Genomic DNA, 20,186 nt, shown 5'->3' with positions numbered 1-20,186 from the left:
CCTTTCTTGAGTTTACCTTTCTAATACTTTACCTTTCTAATACTCTAAAAAATCCATGCCATTCCACAGTGTATTGTCCTAGATAGCTGCACTTCGAAAGGTTCTAGATATGTGAAATATGCAGTGGAATGTTGAAGGACTGCTTCAAACCAACCACAGTCAGTGAACATAGACTGTAAAACCACAGCAAAACATGTTTTTCAATAACCACCCATTTAGAAGATTCAGTAGGATTTTCATCTGGATTGGTCTTTATCCTACCATGCACTGACCTTTTTTTTAAAGTCATAACTACAATATGGAAATATTAACCTGTGCTAATAACATACTGAGATTATCATAACTGCAATGATCCGGTTCCCATAACATACAGACCTAACTACTGTACTCATAATAGTACTACTGTAATACTAAAATACTGACTAACATATTGAGATTACTGATACTGTACCTTTCCTCAAATTACTGCTACAATTGAATAATACACTGTTGGGAGACAGACTGTTTTGTCTGGGGGGGGGGGGGGGGTCCCCCATGACCGATAGGCTTCAAAATGGTCAAATCGAAAGGAAGCTGGCCCCTACCTACCAATCAGAGGTAGCGTTCACTTTTGTCAATAGAGTCCCATCATATGCAAATATGTACTGTACTGGAAAAAGGTATAAAGCTGATTCACTCAGTATTACCTGTACAAATATTCTTGAACATCTTTGTTGTTGTTGTTCCTGTGGCCGGCTACGAATAAACTTTCCTGTTTTCTAAACTACGAACATCAGATCCGCTTCTCCCTGTGACAACGGTCATCTTACTGGTTCCTGGTAAAACTTTGATTTACTAACAACACCTACTCCCAAAAAATACCATGTTCAGATTAGTGTTAATGTAACATGCCAGCTTTCACTGTACCCTGACTGCTCTCATGACATACTGAGATTTCCGTCACTGTTCCCTGACTGCTCTCATGACATACTGAGATTTCCGTCACTGTTCCGTGACTGCTCTCATGACATACTGAGATTTCCGTCACTGTTCCCTGACTGCTCTCATGACATACTGAGATTTCCGTCACTGTTCCCTGACTGCTCTCATGACATACTGAGATTTCTGTCACTGTACCATTCCTGCTCTCGTGACGTGCTAACATTTGTCCACTTCCGCTCTCCTTCTGTTCTGTTTATGCCCACTGGCAGAGGGCGTGGCTGTCAGTTGACTAACTGGCTGTCAGTGGAAACAAGGAGTGAACATCCTGGGAACAAAAGCCCTGTCCAAACCTGCTCACTGGGCAGGGCCATCCCACATAGCACTGCTGAGTGGTTATCTGTGCTGTATGCAGTTTAGCAGGTTTGCCACAATCTGTTTCCACCATAATGCTCACATGCATATCCTTTCACAGCTATTATATAGGCTAATCATGGTTCTGCTAACAAACATTAAATATCAAGTGGACTCTGGTAGTCAATTGCTACAGTGCAGTCCATAAGTATTTGGACAAAATAGAACGTGTCATGCAGCTTTTTTCAGTTAAAAATGAATTATTTGTATAAATTATCACATATCACAAAGAATAAATAACTTTACCATTTCATACTGTAAGAACCTAGCTCTGCTACAAAAGTCATATGAACCAGTTGTTTCACTCCAAGTCACAGGCTCTGCTAACTAGCAGACCATATCAACCCAGCTTTCCAACTCCATATATCTTTCTGCACTTTCCCAAGCCAGACTATTTGCCAGAGTTCTTTTTGTAAACAGGAAGAGGGACAAAATGAAGAACTAAAACAACAAGCCACAAGATCGGCCAGATCTTTCGAAGCGTAATTACGCCTGAGTCACCCTGAGGTAAAGAACTAACCTATACTATTCTTCTGACCACTTCCTTCAGTTTAAACACAAGTAAGATTCAGACTCTCCAAACTAATGTTATTGTGGGAGAATGACAGGGAGGAGGAAGAGACTGTGAGGGAAAACAGCACAAGCTCACGCACACGCCCCCAATGACGTCGATGGACTGCGTCTTCCTCCCGTAGGGCGTCTCCTCCATGTTCCACGTGGGTCCGTAGAGGTCCACGCTGAGCCCCCTGTCCCCGAAGTCCCTCTCGCTGAACAGCTTCAGGTGGGGAGACTGGAAGTCCTGTTGTGGGAAAAAAAGAATCTATCACACCTGGGAAAAGTCTTATCACCACAGCAAACTACTGCGTCTCATTCCGAGACTGACTGGCACATTTTTCATTTTCAAAAGATGATTCAGAACAGGCACACTAAGCTGAGAGACGTGTTTATTTTAGGATGGAGGGATTACTTTTGCCAACTTCACATACACAGGTGTAAAGATAATTATGTGCTATCTGGGAACATACACCGTGCCAAACCTGCTTAACAAGCACTCCGGAGATTTCCACAAATTACTCCTGAATACAAAATTGGGAAGAACACTGCTCCTGTTTAACACGAAAAATATTTGTACAGAGCCGTTTGTGCTTTTGGCTGGTGCAGTCACATTCACCATGTAATCGTCACACTCGCAGTACTGAAAATCGAAATGGTTAAATTTCTATCAGCACAGTGTTGTGTTTTTTCAAAATATCTTTTAGTTTCATTTCACATGAATGTTGCCTATGTTGAATTATGTGTATTTAGGTTTTAGCATTATATAATCTTTTACGATAAGATAATCTTTTACGACTGCTCCGTGCCAATATTTTCTGTGACAAACACCTGGCCTTGACTATAACAAGTAGATGTCTCAGGGAGTTGCAAAGATCGCTTATAATATGCAACTTTTGGCTTGTTTTTTTAGTTTCTGAAGTTCCTTGAAAAAAATAGAAAAAAAATGTTTTTAGGCATGTTTTTAAAAATCCAGGTGCTTGATGGAAATGTACTGAAAGAAGCAACCCTGCCAGCATGTATACGGTCTGCATGGATCATGGTATGGTTATAGTGTTGTTATACCTACGGTCTGCATGGATCATGGTATGGTTAGAGTGTTGTTACACCTACGGTCTGCATGGATCATGGTATGGTTATAGTGTTGTTATACCTACGGTCTGCATGGATCATGGTATGGTTAGAGTGTTGTTACACCTACGGTCTGCATGGATCATGGTATGGTTATAGTGTTGTTATACCTACGGACTGCATGGATCATGGGATGGTTAGAGTGTTGTTATACCTACGGTCTGCATGGATCATGGTATGGTTAGAGTGTTGTTACACCTACGGTCTGCATGGATCATGGTATGGTTATAGTGTTGTTATACCTACGGACTGCATGGATCATAGTATGGTTAGAGTGTTGTTATACCTACGGTCTGCATGGATCATGGTATGGTTAGAGTGTTGTTATACCTACAGTCTGCATGGATCATGGGATGGTTAGAGTGTTGTTATACCTACGGTCTGCATGGATCATGGTATGGTTAGAGTGTTGTGATACCTACAGTCTGCATAGGTGAGAGTATGGCTATTGTCTGGTGTTATCCTATGGTCAGCATGTGTTATGGTACATTAGTGTGGTTATACCTGTGGTCAGCATGTGTAATGGTATGGTCATAGTCTGGTCATACTCAACCTACAGCCAGCATGGATTACGGTATGGCTCCAGTGCGTTTATACATAGAGTCAGCACAGGTTATGGTATGGATTTAGTGTTTATACATATGGTCTGAATGGGTTATGGTACATTTATAGTGTGGTTATACCTGTGGTCAGTATGTGTTATGGTATGGCTATAGTGCGTTTATACCTACGGTCAGCACAGGTTCTGGTATGGTTATAGTGTAGTGATACTGATGATCAGTATTAGCAATGTCGTGGTGATAATGGCAGTCAGTGTGGGTGCAGTGCTGTTATAGTGTGTCGACATTTAGTCAGGGTAGTTTATGGTGGGTTGTGCTGTGGTGATTATGAATGCAGTGGGGTTATACTCACAGTGAGTATCGGCCGCAGTGATAACAGGGTGTTTTCGGCACCTCCCCAGTCACCACAATGCAAGTACTCTCCTTCCTCCAGGATGTACTGGTGACCTTCAAAGCGAGGCTGGCTGTAGCCCACCCAGCTGTAGAGCAGGATGCATAGAGTGAGTGGGTCAATGCCAAAGGTGGTGGGCAGAATGTTTATGCACACTCATCTGCATACAGTTACCTCTAAGAAGTATGTGGGGAAAAAACATCAGGTCACAGTGCCTCTGGAATTCATACAACTTAAAAATGGTACTCACAGTCCGCTGATAATTTTAATGGAGCCCACAGAAGGTATTTTCGTTGAGGGTGAGGTTGGGCTCTCTGCATTTGCATCTTCATTCTCCAGTTTTCCTCCAAAACTGCCGATTTGGCCATTCACCTCCATGCACTGGCCCTGAAAACCAGGCTTTTCATACAGCAGTGCCTGGAATACAAGAGGTTAATATCAAATGGAGACCTCTGCAGAGGGAGAAGTCCTGATTCAGGAAATGATTCAGGGCACCACTGTTGTGCCGTGGGTGTGCTGTTCCTGTGCCAGATACTTGCTCCGACAGGCCAGAAATCAACACAATTCCCCCTGAGGAAAAATGTATTTCTTGTTGTTACTTAACTGCAAGGGTACCGACAGCGGTGAGTATCACATCGATATCAAGAACCACAGAGATGGTATGACATATCGTAAGCCCCAGCCAACCCTCAGCACAAAAAGAAATTCAATACTGAAAACCATCTGTAATGACATAATAACACTGTGGTAGAGCAGCGTGTATGTATTAACTTATCAGGAACAAGAACTGGAAGAGCAGAGCCAGCAGGGGTACCCACAGTGCACTGGGAAATGACTTGGAATGTTGCAGAACTCCACCTATGCTCTCAGGAATAAAGGAACATAAACTGCCTAAAAAGTGAACAAATGCTTGTTGTTGGGGCAGTACTTGATAAGTGCATACAACTAGCCAGCAATATACAACTAATTTGTACCTTTTCTGCTTGGAAAACATACTCAGGTGTACCCAGAGAACATTACTGCACCTTCAGGGTACATTTAGGCAATTTGATCCTAAAAGAACAAAAATGTACCTCTCTACTGTCACTTTATTTCTGAGAGTGTTGAAGCCAGGTGTCCCCAAGTGCACATATTTGACTTCACCATCTGAGTTCCTCTCAGAATACACAGCCATTTTTTACCAGGCATGTTGATTTAAAAATAAGAATAAGTAAACAAACAAAGCCATTCACTCCATTCACCATGAGCCAAAAAAGGAATTAAATAAAATCACTCTACCTTTACTTCAGCTGCATTTTCCACCTTTAGTCCACCCTGAAAGATGCAGAGTTTGAAGTTTAAAACTATCAGAAGATCATTCTAGCATACATAGAGTTAATAATTGCCATTAAAATTAATAGTATTAACTATGTGACAAAACTAGAAGTACAACAAACATTGTAGAAACGATATGGAAACGATAGGGCAGGCCCTAAAAGACTAGGAGAGCTGAATTTTACATCACATTTGCATACACAAGGGATCAGACAATGGGAGGCACACAGCCAGGAGAAAAGGCACGACTGAACAGGGGAACAAAACAGACCCAACCCGCGTTCCTCGTTACATGGTTTCCGGGACTCACCATTTTGAGGGGTCGCAGAGATCCGACATAGGGTGTGGGGAACCCCCAGGCCTCGGGACAGGGGTACTCCCCTGCCTCCACCACTGACAACACTCCTTTGAACCCTGGATCACCAAAGACCAACCACCTAATAACGCACAAAAAGACATGCTAGTTTTTGCATCTGTTTGCCATTAAAACGGTTTGATACAACAACAGGACTGAACAGGAGTGAGCCAGAACCTATCTGAGCTGAATGTCACAAATTCAAGTACATCCTAAGGCTGTATAAGTGATTGAGACTCGACGCAAAAAAATTGACGAGCAGTCAGCCAAATATGCACTCACGATTCTGGGCTATATAAAGAACCTGTCATTACTGAGTATTACAGCTGTCAGATGTAGATTACAAAATTCTGATATTTTTCAAATAGAAAATTAAACTAATTTTTCAAATTGCTGAAAATAAGTTCAAGTAAGTACTTTATTAAATGCACTCATTGTGATTTAATGTATGCCATGTTCCAGAACACAATTGCCCTTTCTTCTGAATTACCCTTTAATTTACCCTTTAACACCAGGTGTATAGTCAAGTTTTGGATAAAAAAAATTAATTAATAATCTGCAGCAAGAAATGTATGGAAAGCAAGTGCCACTAGTAGTTGACCAGAATCATGTCAGGTGGTGGAAAAGCAATTCACATTTTTGCATAGAATTCCCTCAGCATTCCAGGCATTTCAGTTCAAGTATTTTCCCCAGTGGGGAACAACGTAAGTAAAAAATGTGTAGCACTCACCAAGTGAATTGCCTCCTGATTTTTTCCAAATACTCTCTAAAACTGGGTTTCTCAACCCCAGCCCTGGGGATCCACTGTGTATGCTGGCTTTTTTTCCAACCATAATAATAAGCTCTGTATTGTAACAAGCTCATAGCCGTTCTCAATAGACACTTTCTTCAGTCTACTAAAGGGAAATTTGCCATTATAAAGCCATATTATGCCGGAAATAGCTATGAATGCCCTAAAAAAGAAACTTCCCTGGAATTTCAGTCCATCAGACCAAGGAATGCTTTCATTTTCAGTGCTGTATGTACTACACTCCCCTCCAAAAGTATTGGAACAGCAGGGCCAATTCCTTTGTTTTTGCAATACACTGAATACAATTGGGGGTTGAGATAAAAAGATAAACACGAGACATGAGTCCAGAATTTCAGCTTTTATTTCCTGTTATATACACGTAGATGTGTTAAACTACTTATTGGGTGGTCTGGTACAAAAGTTGATATGATAAGTTGTTTAACAAATCTAGATAAAAAATACCAGGAAATTAAGCTGCAATTCGGATCTGTCATTTCATGTACATCTTTTGACCTCAAACTCAATTGTCTTCAGTGTATAGCAAAAATAAAGGAATCGACCTTGCTTTTCCAATACTTTTGGAGGAGACTGTAAATGGCAAACAATTACAATTGAAAGATTTCTCAATTTTCTATTGATTTAATTACAAGCAGACTGTAAAATGAATGGGGTTTACTGACAGCAAATGGCAAAACTTGCATTGCATTAAAATCACCACAATTGTTTTCAACAACCTTAATTGGTAAAAAAATATTGGCATTTGACGAAAAACAGCATAGACAGTGCTGATTTTTAATTATTCAATAATTATTGACATAATAAATAATTATTGACATATAATAATAAACAATATATAATTAATATTATTTATTTTTGTCCATCTAACAGCCACTACTACTCTGCTGTGTAGAGATTTTTTAAATGTAAAGATAACCACAGGTGAGTAGTCACCAAAATCTGTATTCAAAATTAGCAAATATTAGGGTCAACACTGAGAACATAATATGAGAAATATTTTTACATTTCCATCATTGGGAGTTCTGAGTGAATCCTCCCCAAGCCATAACCTCCCCAATCATTCTTAAAATTATTCAGACAACCTGGTAGAAGCAGAGTGAAGTCTTGCAGAACAGCTGCTAACATGGAGAGAAACAGCTGCCCCTTTAAGAGTTCTTTCCTCTCACATTCTATAGTACTGGCACAACTCTGTGTCTCTGTAAACAAACCCTTGAACAGACTGTGCCCCTCCAACATGCATAAGCACGTGAGCAGACTTCTGGAATGCAGAGTGAGACGTTAGAAAAACGCACTCAGACTGGCTGTGAATTTCAGTAGAACCCGCAGGACTCACTTACATTTCGACTGCCAGTGATTCTCAGTATGGGAACTTAGAACGGGACTCACAAACCTTTGGACTGGCTGTGATTCTGAATATAAACCACAGGACTCACAAACCTTTGGACTGGCTGTGATTCTGAATATAAACCACAAGACTCACAAACCTTTGGACTGGCTGTGATTCTCAGTATAAACCATGGGACTCACACACTGGCTGTAATTGTCACAGTAATGACAACCTGATAGCAGGTTTCTCTTTTGCCCGAATAAGGAACTTGGTTAATTGCAGCTGGGAGACAAATTCTAATTTAGATCTGTTGAAAAAATCTCAAATATTTTATCAGAGAAGCACTTTGTTTGTACAAGGCCTATTGCTAGATTTAGATGAAATCTAATAGAGGATGTGAAATGGAAAAATATTTGGATATAAATGTATAAATGTCCTCACCAACAAGGTGAGGGAAACCATTTTAAAATAATGCTGCCCCATAAACCAACGTATCTGTGATTACACAAATATTGAGGGAACTTGTGGTTTTTGTAAATCTTGGACTGACTGTCTACTTTTCAAATGTGTGTATGTAAATATATTTTGGGTAGATTTGCAATTAGATCTTGGGAAAAGATTTGGAAAGAGAATAACTGACAGTGATGTATTTATTATCATTTTTATTTATTTATTATTTTAATTTTTGTGTTGTTAAGTTTATTTCTATGTTAGGATATAATATTTACCCTCGTTATATGCCATGTTATGTGTGCTCAATAAATGTTGAATTAAATGGTGTTTTAAAAAAATCACATTATTAGATGTTTTTAGCTCTAGTCGTATGCCATGGTCTGAGATAAATTAAATTATTTAGAATTGTGACTACTACAGACTTATAATCCGATGTTAGGGATAAACCACTAATCATTGGCATGTTCATATAGTTCCGACCACTATAACAAGAATAGTGTTTTCCAACCACTATGACAAGAATAGTGTTTTCCAACCTCTATGACCATACCCATGAGTTCACTTTTATACAGTTTTAGCTACATCACTGACCAAGGATCACTGCTTGTACATCGTGCTTCACTGAAAGCTAAAAAACACAGTATTCTAAAAATGTTAAATGGCAGTTACAACGGTGTGGTCGGGGGGGGCTGCTTCCCTTTAGCTAAAGCATGCTAAGGCCTGCTACTATGGCCACCAGAGTCAGGTATTGAATCCTGACTGTGAGAGTTGTGGATGGCAGTCCTCCGTTGAAGTATCATCAATAACAGAGGGTTTCAGAGCAGAGGTGTAATTGACTCATTGTTGCCCAGCGGTATCACAGGCTGTGTGTCTGAATAACATTCTCATCTGCTGGTTCCAGCCACAGTTAAATAACACGCTTATGCCCCACACTGTTAGAAATTCACAGTTCACACCTATGCACCAGACTACTTACGTTCCGGAGTGAACCTTGATGGAGCCTGTGCTCTGTGGAATTCCAAATGAGATCACTTCTATTGCATCATCCTCAAAAGTCAGTTTCCTTCCCATGCCCTGCGGCTCTGTGAACAGATCGATTCTGGGAACGCTGTAGTCCTGGGCAGAGGACACGAACATAACACACACTGCATTAGTGTGCTGTATAAGACAGCACCACACAGACAGTAACACACAGCATCAGCAGCAACTGCAATGATATAACATGCACTGCCTCAGAACAGGCAATAATATAACATGCACTGCATCAGAACACATAGACAACACATAATCAACCATAACAAACATGCCATGAGACCATTATGACTTAAAACTAAACTGAATCGTAATATTAGCTAGCCCGGTTGAGGTAGTCAACTAGAAAGATGTGTTCATTTTTAAGTGGGGTAGGCTATGGGATATTTGCTAGAACATTTTCACTGAAACGGCATCACATATTTTGAAAAGCATGTTTTCATTACAACTGACAGAATGGAATAAATTCACTTCAAGCAATTTCCCTCAGAGCAGAGAGCATTAAACTCAAAATAAAAGTTCACAATTGCAATCAAAACTGTCTTTCAAAATATATTAAAAAAATATTTGCTTTATTCTTTTCATATTCACTGAAGAAATATCCTCTATTTCTTTCTAATTTTTCCCTTTTTCTCCCAACTTGGTAGCCAATTTTACCCTATCTATTCCAATTATTTGCGTTAGCTGGGGATGCTTCGCTTACGACACTGTCCCTCAGCAGGCCTGGAGAGGTCTGCCGATCCAGAGAACGACACGCCTTCTTCAAGCTGTATCATCTCAGGGCCCGTGACTGTCATTCCGAGGCGACTGGGGATGTTGTATGTGGTGATCTTGCAAAGCCCTGCCGAGTCCCTCCCTCGGAGCAGTGAGCCAATTATGCCACTCCACGAGAGCCGGCCAAACTCTATCCTCTATTTTAACGAGTTTCTTCTTTTTTTACATACTGTATGATAAATTAGTAAATGTAGCCAAGTAGTCAACACGTAGTTGTACATGCATAGCCTTTATGAGAAAATAAAAAAGATGGAGTAGGCAGGTATCCGACGAGTAATTGATCAAGCCATTACTCGTACCCGTCCCTACTCACAGACACAGACACAAGAAGACATGCAGGCTCAGAAAACCAGACAATGGTGGAGAGGCAGGGAAGACAATCCATCCATCCCTCCATCCTCTCATCCATTATCTAACCTGCTAATTCCTGGTCAGGGTCACGGGAGGGAATACACCCTGGACAGATCCTATACAAGCTATACACTTACACACTCATACCAATGGACAATTTAGACTCTCCAATTAGCCTAAACTGCATGTCTTAGTAGTAAGATGCTATTTACTTCTAACCTTGCTTCTTGCTCAAAATCAGGACTTGTAAACGTGGAAATGATTTGTAAATTAATTCGGAATCGGTGCATATTTATGCAGTGTTTCCGAGCAGCACAAAAGCATTAGCAGAAGATAGAAAGGACACTCACTCGGACAACTAGCCGGATAGACCCAATCTTCATTGGAATTGTAGGGACAGATTGGGCAGGCAGTGGTTCATTGGCCCATTCGTTCGCCAGCTGTACGGAGCCCTCCTCCAGAGCAATGGTCCGACCCTGGAACCCAGGCATCTCATAGAGCAGCCAGCTGCAGAAACACACAGAGACAGGTCTGGAGTGAGGGAGGTAGCTAGGTCAGGAGTGGGCTGGACAATAGGTTCTAGTTATGGACCAGAAAATAGCAGCATTATGTAGTCACAGTCTTGTGAAAATGAATGTGTGTGTATATACATCTTCCAAATTGTCCAGTGTGCATTCATGTTTATTAGTGGGCCAGCTGTATGTTATCTCCACTCTTTATTCCCCACAGTTATTTGACACTTAACTACTTTGGCATACTTTCACCTTGAAACTTTGTTAAAACTTTGAACTATTCAGCTTGCTTCGAAGAGATGTGCTATTTCTTTCCTCATTGATATCTCTTGTACTTTTTTCTTATACAAATTTTTTTACTTTAAATTCAGATTTCCCTGTTATGAAATTAATGGTGGAATGTTCAGTTGCTAGAGTGGTTACAGTTGGAATTATAATTTTTACCTTTTTTATTACTCTCTCAACTTTTACACTACTTACACATATTATACGTCATATGTTAAGCGTTTAATACTGTTTCTCACGATGTTAACAATTTTTGGCTATGACATATATTTTTTTATTAATCTCTAGTAACATCTTAGTAATCATTTGTAAATTATTATTATCCCTACTACTACTGCTACTACAACTATTACTAAAATACAGTAATCCTGATTACTCTTACACTGCTGCTACTACTATGATAATTAACTAAACACTACTATAAACACTACTACTACAATCACTATTACATTTGTGCAGTCATTACTACTGCCAATCTAGCTTTCATCTAGCCCCCACAGTTTCTTCAGGAACTTCCAGTTATTTTTGATAAAATAAGTATAAACCTAGGTGGTCACACTCCCTCCACTGACTTCCATTCATTGCAGATTGCAAGCTTGTTGATGACAGCCTGAAATCTGAAACCATACTCATGAATAGCCGAGAATGTGAGGTGAAATGATAATATTCAAGGTGAAATTTGGGGTGCCTTGTGGAATTTTGTTGTGGTGAGCTGTCTCTTAAAAATGGCAAATTCATGCCTGAGGGTCAGTTCCATAAGTGTGTTTCTGTAATCATGGGAAAGCAAGAGCATCATTTTAGGTCTTACCCAAGCTGTGGAAGACTTGTGGAACTATGGTTCCAAAGGCCAAGGCCAAAGTGCATGAAAGCCATAGATACAAACCAATTTAAAGGTTCCAAATATCAAAATCAACGAACAGGAATGTTTCTCTTTTTGAAAGCAAGTCGAGTTCACTTTACTTAAAAACATTTGTAATCTTTATTTTAAAAAATGTGTTTTGAAACTTCATAACGCCAAACAAGTCATGCCTTCAGACTTACCATCCTCTTACCACCCTGACAGAAATGACAGGTGACAGTTTCAATGAGGTAGCATCTGGTATGTTCCGAAAGACCTCGAAAGCTTTGCCAGCAAACTGAGCATGCTCGTGAATGACAATCTATAGAGACGGGAAGCAGACACATGGTGAGGTCTTTCATACAATTTTAAGTAGTCATCACCTAATGAACAGTCACAATCATTGCACGGTAATGTTCATGTTAATCCTGGAATCTCTTTCATTTAAACATGTGGATTATACCAAATGAATTTGGCACAAAAAGACAGTCTCATTGTGCAAGAAACTGTACCCACCTTTCCTGGGCGTTTGTAGAGTCCACTTTCCACGAGTGTCTGCAAAGAAAACCATTAAAATATTATTGGTAAAGACATACAGCAAGTAAGTAAATAATAGTAAACATGTCAGCATCATCTATATGTAGACCTGCCAGTGAGTTCTGCAAATTACTGACTCAAAGCATCACATTCTCTTTGTGTCATGTACTGTTTTCCAATAATGGACCAATGATAGATTGAAGAAATTGACATATTTAGTAGAAGCTGCATAAGTGTATTATGAATTATACCATTAATTCATTCCATGACCACAAAATAATCCTTGTCAAATAATTATCCAGTGTTAAAGCATGTTTTCTTGCATGTGTGCATTACAAGCCATTATTCAATGAATGTACACAGATGTAAGCAATTTTCTGACACATAATAAGTTGTAATTTTGCTTAATTGGGAGTTTGCTTTTAGAAATGGCATTAAACACAAAAATGTCAGACAGCCATGGGCCATGAAGCCACTCACATCATCATTCATGTCGAGGCCTTGAGGGAATGGAGCCTCAAAAAGGCTTGGTAGGGATGGCCCCGGGGCTGCAGTGGGTTCCCTGTCCGGCGTGTGAAGGCCTGTACTTAAGAAGGTATCCATCCCACCTGGTTCAGGAGCACTGGCCCCTAAGTCAGGCTGATATGTGTGTGGAGAAACATCCACAAACAAATCATGGCAATCAAAAAGAAACAAGATTAGTTTTCAGCTTAATGCTGAGGAAAAGCATGAATTATGCTATGAATATGAATATGATCTGAAAATAGTACTTTTTCACGAATTACCAATCTTATAAGAAAATTTATAATGATGTTTTATCCCATTTAGTTATTTTATACAATTTTGTTTTTTAATATCGCAAGATGATGTGCTGTATTGTCATGGATTACTAGAGAACCATTTTGGTAGAAGGGGCTTAGTGATTGAGGATGAACTTTGAATGAGGAGGGAACTGGTGTTGGAAGTCCTGTCACTGACTTTACTGTATATCAGGCTACATTCATATCCTTAGGAAGCAGCCAGCAGCTTCTGTTATTGATTCAGGTAAGCTGGTTATGATGCTACTATTTATCGTAGCTGAAAATTCCTTAAACCAGCCTAAACTGATCAAGCTGGTTTAAGCAATGTTTTCAACACTTTTAGCAGGTCATCCAGCTGTTCACCCGCTGACCAGCCAATACTAGTTAGCTAGTCCACCAGTTGACCACCAGCTTACTTGACCAGCTCAACCAGCTTTGACTAGCTTTGTCAAGCTATAGACCTGGGGGCTATTTCACAAAGATGGCTAACTAAGCCGAACTTCTGCGACGAATAAAACCATCCATCCATCCATTATCTTAACCTGCTTATCCTGAACAGGGTCGCGGGGGGCTGGAGCCTATCCCCGCATACATTGGGCAAAAGGCAGGAATACACCCTGGACAGGTTGCCAGTCCATCGCAGGGCACACACACTCATACCCACGGGCAATTTAGACTCTCCAATCAGCCTACCCTGCATGTCTTTGGACTGTGGGAGGAAACCGGGGTACCCGGAGGAAACCCGCGCAAACTCGAGGAGAACATGCAAACTCCACACAGAGAGGCCCCGGCCGACCAGGATTCGAACCCAGAACCTCCTTGCTGTGCTACCCACTGCACCATCCGTGCATTGAGAGGGTTCCAGGTTTTTTTGGGGGGGGTTTTTAAAGTCAAGCTTAGTGGGTTAGTCAACTTTGTGAAATGCCCCCCAGGTTCGACCAGCCACTAACCAGTTAGAAGAGTTCAAAACACAGCTTAAGCCATCTTAAACCAGCTTAGAATCCCAGCTGGTCTTATGGTAACCACTAGGTTACCCTGCAAAAGTCTATTCACTTAGCCAGTGGTTCTCAAACTAGGACCTGGCTTTTGCAACAGCCAATATCTTGCTCAATGAAGGCTGTTGAACACATGTGATTTGGTTCTTTCATAATTTGTACTTCTTAACTTATTAACACAATGCAGGTTTGGCTCTTTCTCATTTTATCTACCAAATGCTTAGTTATTGGGCTCAGGTGTCCACACTTTCACCAATTAGGAGCCTGTTGATTCACCTCAGTCTTTAATTTGATCAGTAAAAAGTATACAATAAACAGAGTGCAAAGATAGATACTTTTATTCTTCATGGCATCATAACTATTTCAGACAAAATGTGGCAAAAGAGGGTACATAATCCCTCAAAACATTATATTTAGGAAAGGTTATCAGCTTGTTAAAATCATGGGATTGCAATTGCAGTTGGAATGAAAAGCAGCATACACAGGGGTCCCGCAGGACCGAGTTTGAGACCCACTGTAACCAACTAGCACAAGATTTAGCTGGCTTATTATCTAGGTGTATTTTAAAACTAGCAGGACAGAAAATATAAATAATTTGCCACTGTGTGAGAATGCATTGATAATGACCTTATTGGACACAAATATATTATCATAAATCTGGAGTAGCTAGCTATACTGAATGAATATTTGGGGTTGTTGGAACAGCTTTCTAAGGTTTTCATTTTATTCTAGCTAGTTTGGGGTGTGTCATAGCGTGTGGCACCATAATAGTGAGAATTCCAGCTAAACAAGTCAGTGATGTGCACAATTATTTTTGAGTCCATAATTCCCTGTAATTGCTCTATGATTTTGTTTGTCCTATTATACAAACCTGCCTATAATTACAATTGCAATTCAGTTGAAGAATGAATAAAATGCCTCTAGGATCTTGTGGTTTATGGTGTACCTGAAGTTTTGGCTCCCTACTGCTCCTTCTGTTGATTATTCCCAAACTGATGCTGGCATGCATAAGTACATTTAGGTAGATGTTAAAGCTATGGAAAATACCTTTACAAATATGTTTGTTTATTTTTATGCCAGTGTGCGTACTTAAATCATAGTAATCTATAAGACTTGATAAGATAATATCAGACCAACCTTCAGCCTCTGTGGAAGAGTGCCTGGAAACAGCTGGGCTTTCCTTAGCTCTTGTGGAAAGCATTTCTCTGGGGATTCCAGTGGCTGGTCATCAGAGCAGGATGGCAGTGCAGGACCTTGCTTAATGGGCTGGTTAGGTGAATCCATGTTCTTCCCAAGAAGAGGAGCAATAGGCAAGGTTACTGGTGCTGGATAGGAGGGGTCTTGCTCAATGGGCTGATTAGGTGAACCATTGTCCTTCCCAGGAAGGGAAGTGAGCGGCAATGTTAGTGCTGCAGGCAAGGAAGACTTTGTAGGCTCATTGGAAGGCACAATCGTGCTCAGGGTGGAGGCTGGTTGACCACTGGGCTTGGATGCCTGGGAGGGCGAATTGAGGAGGCTGAAGAGCATAGAGCGCCTCCCCAGAAGCAAATTCCCCTTTTCAGGCTCCTCTCCTTCCTTCTCCGTCACTTCCTCCTGAGGCTTCTGGTTCTCCCGTATAAGCCTGGAGGGACTCTGGAGGGCTTTGAAGAGCAAACTCCTTTCAGTCGTGCCCTGTTTGGGTATCAGATTTTTCTTGACTTCTGCACTCTGAAGCTTAACCAACATCCCAGGGGATTGGCCTTTCCTGTCCTTCTTCAGGCCAAACTTAAACTTATCTGGGTCAAAGTGCTTTTCAAGGAAGTCTTCCTTTATTGCAGGCATAGCAAAGGGGGGTGGGGGAGCTTTGAAGTCATTGTGCTTTCTCAGAGGTATGGAGAAAGGTGCACCCAACTTCTTTATTTTATCAATGAAATCCTCAAACTCATCAGATGTGTCCAATAGATTGTTCTCACTGATGGAGGGGCTAAGTTTGCTCCTAGGGCTCTTTTCCTTCTGTCCTCTAAATGTAGAGTCCACATCTAGCCAGCTGGATGGAGAATCTTGTCCAGCTGAGAAGGCTGGAAGGCTTTTGCTTGTAAGAGAACAGAGATTGGATATTCTGTCTTTAATTTCTTTGGGAATTGATTTTCTATTCATATCTTTAACTGGATGAGAGAGAGACAAAGCTTCATCCTTGGTTGACTCCAGTACAGGATCATGCTCACCATTTACAAGTATCTGAATGCTGCCTCTCTTAGTTTCTTTCTCCATTTTGCTCTCCATCTTTTGCCCTGTTTTTACTTCAATATCAATATTCTTTTTTGCAAGGTCAGGTAGGCATGATATCGATGAGATAGGCTTTGTGGTTGCATGTTTGCTCTGCTTTAAGCTATCTTTGGATGACTTATGTGGTTTTTCCCACTTAAGATCTCTACTTGCCTCTTGGCTGTTCTGTACAGAGCTTGACATGTCCTGCTCCTGTGCTGTTAATACAGTCTTATCCTTACTCTTTTCTAACCCAGTGATTTGGTTGTCCAAGGGGCAGCTCTCACCACCGGCAGGCACTCGTTTCAATATCTCACCTACACATTCTACAGTCGCAGCCTGACCCGCTGCTGCCACTGCTAGTATCCGCTCAGTTGAACCCTCACCTAGAACAACATTCTTACACTTTGGGTCAGGCTTACCTGTCCGATTCTGTTCCACAGGCATGCTCACACTCTGTGCCTTCACTTTGCCTTCATTCTGTGGCTGTACCTGTTCCTTTATTAGTTGGGAACTGTTGCTGTCCATCGTTCTAAATTCAATTGATGGTGCTGTCAGTCCCTCAATCTCAGGCTTAGTATCCTTTACGGGGTCATTTTGCCCAGTTTGTGGTACACTTGATTCTGTGGATATAGATGAGGTAGGCGGTGTATTTCCATGTTTTATCCCACCTACTCCTTCTACAGGTGCTGCCACTGCTAGCATCCACTCAGATGAGCTCTCCCCTGGAACAGCATTCTGACACTCTGGGTCAGCCTTGCCTATCTGAGTCTGCTCCAAAGGCATACTCGCACTCTCTGCCTTCACGACACCTTGCTTCTCTGATTGTATATGTTTTTGTATTATTTGGGGGCTGTTATCCATCATTTGACATTCAATTGATGGTGCAATAGGCTTACTACAGCTGATATCCTTTAAGGAATAATTGAATTCAGTTTGTGGTTCATTTGACGCTGGGGATTTGACAGCTTGTTTTGGTTTCGTGGCGTCTGCTTTATGTTTGCGTTTATTTGACTCTGTGTGATCTGCTGTAGGTAGCTTGCTCACATCATGCACAGAATGACCATGTTGGGAATTTATTGCCAATCCTGTCCCTGTGTCCTGACTAGCCTTTTCTTTCTTAGCTCTGCTGTCACTTTGATCTTCTCCTGCTTTTTCTGTGGACTCTTTGCAGAGGGGTTTCTTTACCTTGTCCATCACTGTGATTGAGGTAGATGAACCAACCTCCACTTCCTTTTTGGAGAGGTGTGTTGGAGAGGAGTGAGGTGACCTGCTGCTTTCTTGGGTAGCATCTGAAGGACTGTTCTGTACAGGGATCTTTGGCTCTACTGCTAACATTTCTCCTGTGAGTGTGTCCTGTTTTTTCACTTCATGTAGAGGAGACGGCATAGGTTTCTTCATTTTTTTAATGCTTGGGCCATAGTCAGGTAGATTGTCGTTACTGACTTTTGTGATTGTATGTGCAGTATGCTCTTCTGAGGTTTTAGGCAATTTTGGTACCTCACTCATTTTATTGAGCAAATCTGTTTCCCCATCCATGCTATGAAAAGATCTAGTTATCACTATACTGGTCTTTGCGTCTGGATCAGATGCTGTACTGGTCACAGACACTGTATCAGAGGCTACAATTGGCTTTGACTCTGAATCAAGTGGTTTATTTGTCTTTAACACTGGGTCAGGTGCTGTATTAGACATTGAAACTAGAGTGTGTGCAGGCATAGGTGGTATAATAATATTTGAGTCCAGCTCTGAGGCTACAACTGTCTTTGATACCGGTTCAGGTGCTGTAGTAGTATCTGATTCTGGGTCAGGCTTTGAAATAGTCCTTGATTCTGATACAGATATTGCAATATCTTTCAATTCCGGTTCAGGTTCTGTAATGGCATTATGTTGGTCCATCACAGAAATAGTCATCTTATCAGACCCAGATTCTGCTTCAGATTTGCAAATCCTGTCAGGACTTGCAGTCTTAAGACTTTCCTTGTTTTTCCGCCTCTTAGATCTAGAGCCTGACTTAGCATGTCCTTTATTTGGAGTGGTTTCTCTGGCTTGTCTAGTTGTTGGAGGCTCACTGGCAGAGTCTAGTCCCTTTACGTCTTCTGCGGGCTTTGGCTCATTTACATGCAGAGAGATAGGAGGTATGCCTTTCACAGTCAAATCTTTCAGCTCAGAAGCCTCTTTACTCTTTGGGTCAGTTTCATTGTCTGGGTAGACAAGCTTGGCAGCTAAAGAGGTGCCACCCCCCAATTCAGGTGCCACAATTATAGAGGATGTACTTTTGGAGATTCTAGGTTTCACTGTATCTGTAACTTTGTCTTGTGTGGAGAGAATGATAGCACCTGTTTGTGCCCCAACAGTTGGACTGTCATCGATAGCGGTGTCATTTTCCATCATGTGGGTGCCCACAAAGGTCTTCACTAATGCTGTTGCTTTGGTATCCTTTGTGCCAGTGGGAGGAGGCGACATTGACTTAGTTGCATCTCTCAACTTTCCTCTATGCCCCTGATCTCTCAACTTTGACCTTGCACCACTGTCTGTCTCACTGTCAAATGACTGAAGCTTCTGTTCTGCTTTTCCAGTGATAGGAAGATCCATGTTTAAATCCACCTTTAACTTCCGGGCTGGTTTCGGCAGGCCATCAACACTCTGGGTACCATGGGAACCTTTGGCTACTATGGCAGCCCGCCCCTCAAACAGGCTGATTTTATCAGTGATCTTGCCAGTGCTTTGGGTGGGCTTGATTTGTAGTATTTCTTTTTTCATATTTGTTGCACTGCATAAAAAAAAGAAGTTAGGGAGGTTAAACTTGCATTGTAAATCACTCTGGATGAGAGCACCTGCTAAATATAATTAAAGTAAGTAAGGATACAAGTATAATAACAACTATGACAATCAAGAGTAGTGATTCAAACTGAATTATAGACCAGTTTCATAGATATAGATTGAGTTTAGTCCTGGACCAAATTGAGCTTTGTATGGAAAATATCCATTCAAAATTGAATTTAATCTCAGTCTAGGCAGTCTAGAAATGCATTAAATAAGACTCCTTACCAGAATAACTTCACGGGGCCTAGCCTGAGATAAGAGACAGTGGAGCACACTGGGAGAAATGCACTCAGTCTAATGGACAGGTGAGAGTGATGTTTCAACGTTAAATAACGTCTTCCTCAGAGTCAAAAACAGAAACATGGGCAGCACCCAGAGGTATTTCAATACTCTCCCTTCAATTAAATAGTATAGGGTGCACATGTGTCAAGATCATGTAGTCCCTTACAAATCCATGAGGTTCCACATTATTCAGGGTATATATCGAGAATGCCTCTCTATGGAGCAATTTGTGAACAATTTCAAAGAGGAAACAGAGCCATGATTGGTTTTGGCATAATGCCATGCAATAGCATATGCCTAATTTTTAGTGCAAATTGTGCTATTGGGTTCAGCAATATGAATTTTAAGTTATATACATTTTAACATGGTTGGTGTTACAATTCATGAACGCTTTGACATCGCTGGAATTGGAGCAATGGACACAATGACCATAGCGATAGAACCCTTTAGGGGGTGATGGTAGCCTGGAAAGTTCATTTGGGGGGCT

The 20,186-nt window shown here is 41.0% G+C and overlaps 1 protein-coding gene across 2 annotated transcripts in view; it reads right to left on the bottom strand.

Annotated features, from left to right (window-relative positions):
* LOC133128357 (uncharacterized) overlaps positions 1–20,186 on the bottom strand; it is a 36,610-nt gene that overhangs the window by 12,490 nt on the left and 3,934 nt on the right. For both annotated transcript variants that reach the window (XM_061241782.1, XM_061241783.1), the window contains exons 3-13: positions 15,485–19,364; positions 13,033–13,191; positions 12,532–12,570; positions 12,219–12,337; positions 10,731–10,887; positions 9,200–9,339; positions 5,591–5,717; positions 5,245–5,280; positions 4,217–4,383; positions 3,928–4,054; positions 1,986–2,131 (exon numbers count right to left, since the gene is read on the bottom strand). In XM_061241782.1, coding sequence (XP_061097766.1) covers positions 1,986–2,131; positions 3,928–4,054; positions 4,217–4,383; positions 5,245–5,280; positions 5,591–5,717; positions 9,200–9,339; positions 10,731–10,887; positions 12,219–12,337; positions 12,532–12,570; positions 13,033–13,191; positions 15,485–19,364 — 5,097 coding nt within the window. The remainder of the gene's footprint in view (positions 1–1,985; positions 2,132–3,927; positions 4,055–4,216; positions 4,384–5,244; positions 5,281–5,590; positions 5,718–9,199; positions 9,340–10,730; positions 10,888–12,218; positions 12,338–12,531; positions 12,571–13,032; positions 13,192–15,484; positions 19,365–20,186) is intronic.

The sequence above is a fragment of the Conger conger genome, chromosome 5 (genome assembly GCF_963514075.1).
Source record: "Conger conger chromosome 5, fConCon1.1, whole genome shotgun sequence".
Classification (NCBI taxonomy): domain Eukaryota; kingdom Metazoa; phylum Chordata; class Actinopteri; order Anguilliformes; family Congridae; genus Conger; species Conger conger.
The sequence above is the reverse complement of the archived record's forward strand: the minus strand, read 5'-3'. Positions and strand labels throughout refer to the sequence as shown.